A 12,575-nucleotide genomic window follows, 5' to 3' on the forward strand; every position below is an offset into this window, starting at 1 on the left:
AAATACCTGAGAAGGAACTCACAGGTTTTCATGTCCTTTACCTGTCCAAGCATTTTCAAACAATTACCCTCTGTTTCTCTTGTAGATAAGCTGTCCTATCCAAAGAACACTGTGATGTCTGTAGGCCTAGCTACTTTTTGAAGGCTTGTAACACTTTGAGCACAGGATAACTGAATATATTCTGAATCTTGTTCTATAGGGAAAACATTACTTGAGCATCAACATAAATGAAAGACAAAAGTGAACAAATATCAAGGTCATTGCAAGCAATGGAGAACTGACGTCTCAGAATTTGGAATTATCCTTTTACATTTAACCAAAAAATACTTACCCTGTGTAACTTTTCTCTTCTCTCATCAGAGTCTGGCATGCCCCTGAGACTTGGAGGAATATACCAAAAACATACATTTGTATGCTCTGGCTGCAAAAAGAACCAAACATATGCATCAATTAAAAAAATTACACAGATCATTCCCACACTAAAGGCTAGTCAGTAGTATATTTTATCACAGACATGAAAAACAAAATATAGTATTAACTTTCCTAGTCCTGCATTTTAAACAGACAGAAATGCATTACAGTACTGCTGCTTGCCACTGCTGCCTTAGATTCCCTATACATTGTCCCATTTGCAATAGTTATGTTGCTAATGAAGTGCAAATGCTTTTCACCCTTGTGCAGTTCTATGAGTAACTGTTTTTCAGGATCACAGCAAGGGCAATCTAATATTCCTTTCCTTAGCAAAGGGGGAAATGAAGTTTATACTATGATCCAAAGGTTTCTGTACTGGCACTAGGAAAAGAATATACAGTAAAAATAGCAGATTCTCAGTTATGTACTAATAATCTCAGTATGAGTAGGTTGTATTAAGGCAATCTTCATACCCTAAACTGAGAAGGCCTCTGCAGAAGAAGAGGAGATAAACCTGACATTTATGGTATAAAACCACATGTATTTGACAAAAAATCTGCAGAGATGCCAATAGTCATGTAGTTCTTTAGAAAATCAGAGCAGTTTTGCATAGCTGTCTTGAAGAACTGTGAGAAGCATGAAGACATATTTGGCTCATACATACGTGAAAGCAAACTTACCTGCCCTTCAAAAACCATCTCAAATTCTTCTCTGTTTTTGATTTTAGTGTAGAGATATTCTGCCAGCTCCAGGCATTTATTGATCTGATTTTCGAATCCTACTGTACCCTATTTTAATAAGAAAGTAGGTATTAGTTATATGGTCATTTTTTTCCTGCTCTGATGCAATCACCTTTTCAGATAAGTTTCACTCTTAAATATTTTCAGGCAGAAAACATTTAACAGTATTATTTCTTGTAACTTAAAAGTAGCATTAATCAACGGTTAAAAAGTGGCTAAAAGTGGCCCCAGTTGTCTCATTTTAAGAGAATTTATTATGAAAATAACAAGGACTTTCACTATTTTTAGTAGATTATTTTAGGTCTTTTATATTTTTTGGGCTTCCAAAAATATTATGGATATTATGTTCTGGCTTTACAGCTGCTGCTGAAAGACTAGAAACTTGGAATGGGAATTCAGTTGAAAGTGTAAGAATTGGGAAGTAAAATATTTTCTCTGAACGGTTTGCTAGAAATGTGAGTTTAACCAGCAAGCAAAAGTCTGGAACATGTTTACTATGTCACTTGCCTACCCACTGATATGTTGTCAAGGTCATAATCCCAGAAAAAGTATATGAATATTGATAATAAATAGTTGGGGTTTTTTTTGAAGTACACTTTGTACATGAATGAAGAAGCAAGCATTTTCTCCCAAAGTGAAAATTGGTTTATGATTTTAGAGTTTATCATTAGATATAATATCAATTTTATTTTAAAAATTAGACTCTGGACAGGTTACCCAACTGAATTCCCATTTTGCCAGCAGAAGATCAAGAATAACAGTAATGAGATGATAGCAGATAAAGCAATAACAATGGAATGTGTTTTCTTGACTACATGAATCCTCATCTTGTGAACATGTAAGCCTGGACAAAAGCCCATGCTTAAATTCAGCCATCCAGGCATACCCCAGTAGTACCAGAATAACTGTGGAATCGTCACTTGGGCAAAGCTTGCTCAGAAAAAGCCCTTGTTTTGACTTAAAAAGTCACTTATAAAATCTATGCATTGAAATGTCATATTCAAAGGACCCTTGTAAGTCATCAAGGCTGCTCTGCTGTTACAAGTAATCTGCCATAAAATACTATCTAAGTGTAGAGCATCACAACAAGAGATCATTTTGGTGCCCTGCACTCAATGGTTTTTCTGCAGGACTCATCTAGTGACTTAAATCTTTCTTCTAATTGCCATCTGAATTTACTGACAGCTAGCATTGTTCTACAATTCACATAGTTCCTTTCTGAATTAATACTTGGATATTTCTGTGTTTAGAGGTTGTAATGACACAAATATTTATGTTAAAATTAAGGATTCCATTACATGACACGTAGAAATTAAATAAATACATTTCTGGTTTTTGAGATAAACTTTTGTTATTTACCTTTGCTTTCCACATCAACCAGAATTTGAAAATGTCTACATGTCGACCACACTGTATTGCCTTATCTCCAGTGTCATAGGAGACATCATACTGTTTGTCTGGCTGGAAGAGATAGCCTGCACACATTTGATTGCAGCCTTGAAGGATACCCTACAACAAAAAACATGTACACTTACATGACTTACCTGGCATTTGTGCATGAGAGAATGTACACATTAATAATGTATAAAAATGTATTTCAAACTTGTACAGGAGGATTGTTCTTTGATGGGACATATTATAACATACTGATCTTGTTTTGCAAACCTGAGCCACAAAATTAATTTCATTAACCTAAGGTGGTTCTCTTAGAAGTCTCTGAGTAGCCATATGGTTTTACACACAGAAACACCCCCCTGAGAAAATATTCACAGATTAATTTGGAGACTTAGTTTGTGATATTAGCTTTCACCACTTCAATTTATAAGGCTATATTCTTTAAACTGAAATTCATGATTTGTTAAATTACACACGAGAATAAAGCTGTGGTCTCTCAATGCAACAGATTGCTACACAAAATGGAGTGAAAAAATGTAATTGAAGGTTTAAACTTTGAAGGTTGTTCAGCTTTATGACACTTAACATTAGGGATAAGTATAAGCACAAATAGCATAAACTGGACATTTTTTGCATATAAATAAATATGGTTCACAGACCAATAGAAATCTAGGGACTACTGGTAAAAATGCCTGGTGGAAACACCGAGCAGCAAATTCCTTATGTTACACAGAAGTCTCATATGGGACGTTTCTAAAATGGTTCGCATTTCCTTTAGAGTTTGAAACTGCTTTTTGCAAGAAACTTGAAGACACCAGTGTGTCTCATAAATACAAAAACATCTATCAAAGTTCTCATATAGAGAACAAAAACTCTTGCCAAAATCCTGCAATAGCTGGCACAATAAGCATGCATGCCACTAACAAAGGCTTGTGCTTCCCTTTCATAGATGAGTTTTACAAAGGGAAATAAATGCTGCAGTCCTCAGTTTAGAGATGGATTGGTTGGAAGAACAATGGCAGACCTAGGGCTGCAACTTCCAATTCTTCCATTCCAATTCTGTGCACAAGGATTACTTCTTCAACTAAGTGCTTCTAGTAGCAATTGGCATACAAGAGGTTAGTAGGCAACATCATTAGTCCTATCCACATATGGTACCACATATGATTTAATTTTTTTTAAATAATTTAATAAAAATATGTATTGCTTAAAAGAAACAAGACACAAGGTTCTCCTTTAATTGATGACAACTAAGAATCTAGACGCTAGCCCTAAAAGGGTCATAATAAGACCAGCATGTTTTCTTTTCAACAGAACTGGGAAACTTCTAAACCACTATGTAAGGTAAAAACTTGCTTCTTACTTAAGCAGTTTAGACTGTGACCAAGTATTAAAGCCAAGGCCCTATGTTCAATGTATCACAGAAACAAGGGGGCAGGTGCTCAGATGAAATACATTAGCATGGCTCTGTTGTTGCTATCAGAATATGCAAAGATCCAACAGGTGAGGATCTGACCCACGTTGTCTACAACTTTAATTTAAAAAAGCCAAAACCCCCAGGACAGATAAAATAACTTCCAAAACACAATGTAAATCCACACAATTATTCCTTCCAAAAGAAGTTTTGAAATCAAACAGATTTTGCAGTACCCTCTTAAAAAGTAGGGCTTGATATTTATTTTTTTTTTTAATGTTTAATTATTAAATATAAGGCAGACCTTCTCCCGGACAAGAATGGCAGAACATTGTAACAACACTCCCATCATCTTGTGTGGATTCCAAGTGACTGAGTTGGCTCTGCAAAAAAATTACACATTCAGATAGGTTTGGAAAACAGAAACTTAATCTGAAGCAGTGACCTTTGTTTTCTGCTTTCAGCTGGAAATACATGGAGTTTTGACCATGATGATATCACTATGGGTATTATTGCTGTCTTAAGTGTCTTCTTTCCCAGCTATGCTGTCCGGGAAAGGAATTTTTTTTGTGTTAACATTGCAATGTCAGACTTGTGATTATTTTATATTATTACTAATACCAGCTTATTAGTATCAGACTGATTAGCTGATACAGTAACATCATCCCCAGATGAGTTCTCTTCTAGAAATAGCGCTAATAAAAATAACAAAACCTCTTTGATATGTTCTATCAATTCAAGGTACTGATTGGGAAAGTGGGGGTGTCAGACAATTAAGGGACTAATATGAATTGTGGGAGAATACAGTTCTTTACTGAACAGCTGCTGGAAAAATAGAAAGGAAGTAAAAAGATGTTCTGCATGCTTACCTGCTTTCCCAGTTAGAGCCACAGCCCTTGCTTGTCAAGCCCATGGACTGTTAAAAGGCTCTAAAACCTTACATCTTATCCTACCATTCTCTATGTAAAGCTTAAAATTTCTTACAGTCCACAAGATCACCTAATTTACAAGTCAAACAGATGTTCTGTATTTTAACATACTATCCTAGACAGTTTAATGGTGACACTGAAATAAATGTGCCAACGTTGCACATCCATTGACCTTTTCACCCCAAGTAATTAATTACCAAACGTCCCCTTGATTCACTGCATGTTCCAAAGAAGCAAAGTGCATAATTGTATTTCACAGACTATGCATGTTTTTACAATGTAGTTGAAAGAAAATTAAAAGGTACTTCCTCCTCTTCTACACCCTGCTCTCAGAGGACACAGACACAACCACAGTTTCTCTGTTTTGAGTAACACAGTGATGTCTTCACTCCAGTCTGAGGACCACTGATTTCTAGATACAATTCCAATCCCTGTATGTGCTAGATTAGACTGTAGCACCCCTCAGCTGAAGGAACAGTGCAGCCTGTGCTGTACCTGGGGAGCTCACCATCCATCTGACATCAGCTGCTTATGCAGTGCAAACCAGCAGATAAATAGCTCAGACTTATCTTTTAGAAAAACTTCACTAATAGTTCAGATGAAGCAGTCAGGATAACAGAATTTATATAACAACTTATTTCCTTTTGAAAACACCATGCCTTCAGTTTAGCACATTCATTTAACTTTCAGGGTTTCAAACAAAGACAATTTCAAGTCGTTCCTCACAAGGAGCATTAGGTTTATGTTAACATGAAGCTGTCATTCTCTCCTCAGTGCAGCCCCCAGCCAGAGGCTGTCCCACCACAGGCAGTCCCAGCTCTGTGCCCTGGCAGCATGCCAGTCCTCCATGCCAGTGTGTCCAAGCAGGCAAAGTACAACCTGTGTTATCAAGAGAGCCCAGCTGGGGCCCGTGACAGGCAATTATCCCATACATGTGGGCCCCATCCCATGTTAGAAACCCGTATAGCTGACTGGGAAAGAAATAATTTCACACTTCATAGCCTGCTGCTTTCTGTATTTACTTACAATTATGGCCTTAATTAGCACCTTAGGGTTGACCTCAGGTCAAAAGGGGTGTGCCAAACTCCTGTAACCAAACCTCTGTATGGTAAGAAAATTATTTTGCAATGCTGACTTAATATTAGACATGTTGCCATGAGTCACAAGTAAATTGGGCTGGGCAAATGTTGATTGTATTCTGCTGCTTCAGGGTACTCCACACCACATGCTGCTGTACTTGCAACAGAAAGGTCCCCATGGTTTTGCTGCCAGTCCTTCCATACACTATCCTTGATGTACTTATTCTTCACTTACTGCATGAGATGCCCACACCTAGGACAGTTTGTTTTCCCTAAGGAAGAGCATTGCTCACTATACTCATTTTACTATTTTACACAGTGCCCATATTCAGAATGGCCAACTCAAGGGAGCAATTTGATGCTAATTTAAAAGTACATGGATAGAGCTTGCTTCAAATATTTTTGCTTCCCTGAAGGCTGATAGCTGCAATGATGGAAAAGATCAAAAGTTTGTGATTCTTCATTGCTTTTCTGATTTTTTTCAGATGGGCACCATTTTATGGTTAAGTGCTTTCAGAGAAAATCTAGAGTTCAACACGCACATGGGATTATAAATATAGCATCTTCTACAGACTTGTCATCATTGGATATGGGTACAACTGTGCCAAAGACTATGCCTGGAATGACTCCTGAGTCAAAATTGTAAGAACCAGTGGGAGGGTCACATTCCCACTCTGCTGTCACTACCAATACAAATGCTTTACCTCTTTAAGTTTGATTCAATCAAAGGCTGGCTTCTGGTCTCAGTGGGCATCTTGGTAAACTGGGTTACCTGCCTGGGGGTACACACATGCTCTTTTCTGCAGACTTCACTCTGACCTCAACAAGAGCTTCCCGTTTGTTTCATGTAATCCCCACATGGCACCAACACACAGGCCCCTGTGCCCTCAGACTGGTGACATCTGTGACCCTTTCTGGCCTCTCTGTGAACTACCTCAGTCTTCTCCATAGTACAGCAGAAGTGTAGCAGTTCTGTCTATCACAGTCCTTTCAAGCCTTAAAGGTATTGAAACTTGCCCCTGAAAATTGCTGCTAATTCAGTCTCTACCTCCTCTCATTGTTGTACACACCTATCTGTGTGTGTGTGTGTGTGTGTGTGTATGTATAAATAAAAGTGATATAAGACTAAGCATATGTATGTGTTCCATTTACAGAACTCATGAACATACACTCTTTATTTTCCAGAAAACCTGCAAACATCTTTCAGGAGAGTACCTCTACAAATTCCCACTGTGGGTATTCATGCTCAAACACCTTCCCCGGATCCCTCATTTATCACTGGTATTCTCGAAGCCCTACATTTCAGAGATTGTCTAGCTCTCACACTTCATTTTTTTCCTCAAATACTTCTCCATGCATTCCCAGACTTATGATCCCTCCAAAACTTTGCGTAATATACTTGTCTTCCTTCAAATCTGCTGAAAACTTACCTCTCACTCAATGGTACATCACAGATTTCTTCTGTAGCATTGTTTCCATCTCCCTAGTCTGAACCTTTTCCTTTTGCCTCACTATTGTTTAATTTAGTGTTAAACTCCTCACCGTAGCAAAGGAACATTTTCATGAATTGCTGAAGTGTCAGGTATCTTGTGAAAGTACTTTAAGAATAGAATTACAAAGAAGCCCTGGGTAGTACCTTTCTATTCCACTCAGTTTATGACGGTGCTTTCGGGACATTAAGAGTCCACCCCCCCAGGCAGCCTGGAAGAGACAGAAGAAAAGAGAAGACTCATTTTTTTGGAAAAGCTCAACAGATTTTAGTTTACTCAGAGTCTAGTAATAAGTATTTTAATTCAAGGAAAAAAACATGTAAACTGAGATCCTCTTTTGCCCGACTAGCAGCACTTTTGTGTTACTTACATCAACATGGAGCCAGAGGTTGTATTTTTCACATATATCTGCAATCTCCTGTATCGGATCAAAGGCTCCATATACTGTTGTGCCTGCAGTTGCATTTACAAAAAGAGGAACGTATCCCTACCAAAAAAAAAAAAAAGTCAACTATAAATTGAAAACACTTTCAGAGAGAAAAAAAAAAAGAAAAAAGGAAAATAATTCCAGAAATATTATCTCAATCTATTTCAGAGAAGAGATTCAAACAATGTAGTGGAAGATGAACAATATTCAAGTAAATGTGGGACTTTTACAGCAGTATAAACAAAAATTAATTAAATATGATTTGTAAGTCATGATTTGAAAGCTTGAAATGGTTCCTTTAGTCCTTATCTACTAATAAACAAAACAAAGCAAAACTAAGCAATCTAAAACAAAAGCAATAAATGAGAAACTATCAGATCAAAGAGAGACAATTTTGAATTAGATGAAATAAATGTGAACTGCTATTTCATAGAGTTCCCAAATGTAAAGAAGTTAAGAAATAAAAAAAAAACAAAACCTTGATTTCTCTTTGGTTATTTTATTAAAAATCCATGGGTTTTTCCACTGCATTGATTCAAGAAATAGCAATTAATGCCAAAAAATTAATCTTATTGTCTATATTTAACAAATATACGTGCTACCTACATGAAATCTATAGGATTTTTAAGGGCTCTGTAGAATCTTTTATGGGTTTGGCTAAGCTTAAAAGTTTAGATAAAAGATTTTGTGTTTCCATGCTTGTTTCCATATATTTTCAAACAGGAAGTTATTTTTAAAAATCATGAGCTACAGTTGTTGTTCAAGAGTTAAAAAGTCTTTTGGTTTTAAACAGAAAATGGAAACCTCACCAAGACATACAGATAATTCTTTAAACAATACATGAATGTATAATTAAACATATAAAAATACTGTTATTGTATTTATATCATTATAATGTTCTCTTTAATGTCCACACTCTGGCTTCAAAGGAAGAAGCAATTTTACTAAGCCAAGCATTTAAGCACCAATTTTTTAAAACACAAACCTTTTCTTTTGCTTCCAGAATTTTTGCCTCCAAATCAGCTGGTATTATTTTGCCTCTGTAATTATCACAGAAACAGAAAGGCAAAGAAAGTTAAAGAATGTATATGTAAATAATAGCTGCAGTTGAAATAATTTAATAGGATTTTCTCAACAGGCCATTAGCGACTTGACACACTATACTAAATCAGTCCTTAAACACAATAAAACAAATTTAACACATGAACACATTTAATCTATCAAAATTTTAGCATTCATCCTACCTTTCATCACATTTTATCAAAATAACATTGTCTGTTCCAAATCCAAGTGTAGCTCCAGCTTTCTTTATTGAGTAGTGACTCTGCAGCAAACAAATGAACGTGAAATGGAGCAGTTGTTTAATGGTGAACCATTTTCACAACATATGTCATGTTATGACATATGTTGTGAAAATGTAAACTTAAGTAAATTAAGAATTAGCAGTGTATTAAGCTCACATGTTCTGAGGTAAAGAGAACCAGTTTAGGGACTGCTGCCATGCCTTTGGTTTTAACTTCAGGGAAATACTTGTAGCGTGCAGCCATTATGCTGTACATGTTGGAGATCGCTCCTCCTGCGAGTGAACAAATAAATGAGTAATACAATAGTGATAATGAAAACAAAAAGTATATTATACCACAGACAATTTTGTCTCATTTGCATAATGCAGTGAAAGTGGCAGTGAACTATGAAAAAACATTTCTCTGAAATGCACTGGCATCTGTCTGAATAGCACAGGACAGACTCTCGAGAAAGCCAGAATAACAATCAGAATTTCTTAAGCGCCATCTCTTTCAATTGCTATCATTTTGTAACATATTCCTAAAAAGTTCAGCTTTCATTGTGCTGCTTTTGTGTAAACTTCTTGTTAGCAAGAACAACAGGAACTTATTAACTTGTCTGAGATTGAAGAAATGTCATATATTAGATGGATTTATCCCATCTTACTGTAGATGTAGAAGTAGATGCTGAAAGGTAGATTTCTACAGCTGAGCTACTTCTTCTAAACTCCCTCACAGTCATTTAGGGGAAAGAGGCACGTCACAGGCTATGATTCACCTAATTTATTTTCACACTTAATTTTGAAGAATTTGAATACAGGGAAAGCACCTATTTATCTTGGTTTGCTGCTAAAAAGAGCCCTGAACAATTAGCTCAGTTCTTTGGTGCAGACCTCAAGCTTTAATAAGATCAATCTCACCCCTAAGCCTAGGATGACTTCTTCCTCTGAAATGTTGTCATTGATGAGAACACAGAAACATCTGTGTTTTCTAGCAGATAGGAATGGAGTGTGCACTTTATGTGGGCTGTTCCAAAATGAGGTAGTTTTGTCCTTTATGCTCTGTGACAGGGTGGTGTTCCCTCATGCCAAACCCAGAAAAGTCCTGCTAGGCATCCACATTGTCCATACATTAGCCCAGGACCTTCACATGTTTCATCACCAGTCATTTCTGTCACTGCTCACTGCCTTTATGTTCCTTGCATTGTCCTGGTCTTTATACCACAGTCATACTTGTGAATGCAATCAGATTATATCCCAGATAACAAGTCCCAGAAAGTGACAGACAGCCACAAACTTTTCCTGACTGTGAGCCCAAATCCTCACTGACCACCAAAGAAACCAGTACATGATTTCTGAGAACTTCTAGTCAAAAGGAGCTGTGGTTGCTCAGTGCCTCCAGAAATGAAGCTCATAAAAGGGGTGTTTAAATGCCCAACTGTGTACTGGGGTCAAGTTTTAAATGCCATAGTACATAGCCATACACAGAGATAATTTTTTGCCCCAACTATTCTGTGGGATGTTTAAACACAGCATTCCTACTTCTAAATTGCACATAGTGTGAGTATTCAGACACAGCCTATGGTTATTTTAACTTTCGAAGTTTTAGTCAAACCACCAAAACAGAGAAGAAAAACTCACCAGGTGAGAATATTCCATCACCATCTTTGTTTGACCATCCAATAATCTCCCTCATCTTTCGAAGTGTTATTTGTTCCATGAGGACAAAGACAGGAGCAATTTCATAGGTAAACCTGCATGGATAAAGCAAAAATACCAAATAAGCATGATACAGGTACAGATTCTAAAAACACATGATAAATTCCCAGACTGTGATCCTTTGTTAAAATGCTCGAGGTTTCTAAAAGTTTTCCTGTAACTTGAGGTCCTGATCCTGGAACTTTACCCAAGCCAAAATCCTCAGGAAGACAATATTGGAAGTACTGATGAATAAAAACTGCAGTATTATATATATTGCAGCTTTCTGTATAGTGAATGTAAGACCTAATGTTCAACATCATAGGGCTGCTGACTTCTGTACAAGTTTGTCCTTTAAAACAACTGTTTCCCAAAGTGCCAATTCCACACTTGTGGAATAACATGCTGCTAAGTCCTTATGAAAACAGTGAACTTCATTGAGCTAAATAAAACCATAATTAGAAGTATTGAGCTAGGGTTTCAAAGTTTAAATATAATTAATTATGTGGATTTATTCTGTTGATGATCTCCAAGGACAACTTACTTCTACAATACAATGTGATCAATAACTGTCAAGAGTAATTACAAATGATGATTTTCTAATTACCAATTACCAAAACCAAGTCAGCAGTCAACTATTGTATCCACTTAATGAGGGCAAAAAACATTACATATCCTGGCATGCCCTGATGTCAGAGTCAGATATGTGGATGGAAATTGACAACCATACAACTATTTTGGTGATCGAGGTAGATGGACAAATTACTACTGCTGTAAACAAATTCTGCTTACTGTCTGTGGGGGAGAAAAAAAAGTAAGGGGGAAAAGGAAGCAGAGAGAAATGAAGAAATCAACCTCTGATTTCTAAAGGAATCTGTAAGAGTGTGACACCCTGACACTTCGGATTTGACTGATGTTCTCTGCTTGAATAATTTTGCTAAAACATCTGTGTTGTCTCTCTAATACTAAAATGATATTTTGAGAACAGGTACAGCAAACTTGAATGAGACATGATATTAAAAAGTGAACAAGTGTCTGAAAAAACTTGTCCTTTATTTCCAGTCCTTTACTACACTGGTCACTTCCACTGTTATTATTTTAATATTTTCTTTAATTTTTATGTGTCCTTAGTCCATCAGAGAAACACCATTATTTTTAAAATATTCCCTTAATATTAAAGATTTCTAATTTGTTTAATTATTGTGATTGCTATTTTCAGAAGCCAAAATACTACTTATTTTGTTTTTATTATCATTAGAACTGGCAGAGACAGTTCAATACTGATCTGAAGTTTGGGTGCTGCTACTATCTACAAATGGATAAAATTAATAAATCAGTATCTGCTAATACTGGTTTGGGGTTTTGTTTCTAAGCACTGCAAGTCTAGAATAGATTCCAATTTTTATTTAGGCAGAATGATCAACCAATGTCCACAGGAACTCAGCAGTCTATAGAACACTGTAGCTCAATACAAGGTACTCTTAAGTCAATGTGATTATTTTTTCCCCACCTGTTTAAACACATTTTGGGTTTTGCCATGAGACCTTGCACACTGAATTTTGAATATCTTTAAACACAAAGAAAATACTATTTATTTACTCTATTCTGTAGTTATTTTCTAAGCCTCCAAGAAGTGACAAGAAATAAATGATAGTAGATGTTTATAAATTGCAAGGCCAATGAAGCTATATTAGTTGATGGGTATGAATT

The 12,575-nt window shown here is 36.3% G+C and overlaps 1 protein-coding gene across 1 annotated transcript in view; it reads right to left on the reverse strand.

Moving 5' to 3' along the window:
• The window catches only part of GAD1 (glutamate decarboxylase 1), a 32,932-nt gene that overhangs the window by 5,404 nt on the left and 14,953 nt on the right, over nt 1-12,575 (reverse strand). The window contains exons 7-16 of the mRNA XM_066553610.1: nt 10,809-10,921; nt 9,346-9,461; nt 9,130-9,209; nt 8,871-8,925; nt 7,829-7,945; nt 7,605-7,669; nt 4,265-4,343; nt 2,511-2,660; nt 1,092-1,199; nt 332-421 (exon numbers count right to left, since the gene is read on the reverse strand). Coding sequence (XP_066409707.1) covers nt 332-421; nt 1,092-1,199; nt 2,511-2,660; nt 4,265-4,343; nt 7,605-7,669; nt 7,829-7,945; nt 8,871-8,925; nt 9,130-9,209; nt 9,346-9,461; nt 10,809-10,921 — 973 coding nt within the window. The remainder of the gene's footprint in view (nt 1-331; nt 422-1,091; nt 1,200-2,510; nt 2,661-4,264; nt 4,344-7,604; nt 7,670-7,828; nt 7,946-8,870; nt 8,926-9,129; nt 9,210-9,345; nt 9,462-10,808; nt 10,922-12,575) is intronic.

Source organism: Molothrus aeneus, chromosome 7 (assembly GCF_037042795.1).
Source record: "Molothrus aeneus isolate 106 chromosome 7, BPBGC_Maene_1.0, whole genome shotgun sequence".
Lineage (NCBI taxonomy): Eukaryota > Metazoa > Chordata > Aves > Passeriformes > Icteridae > Molothrus > Molothrus aeneus.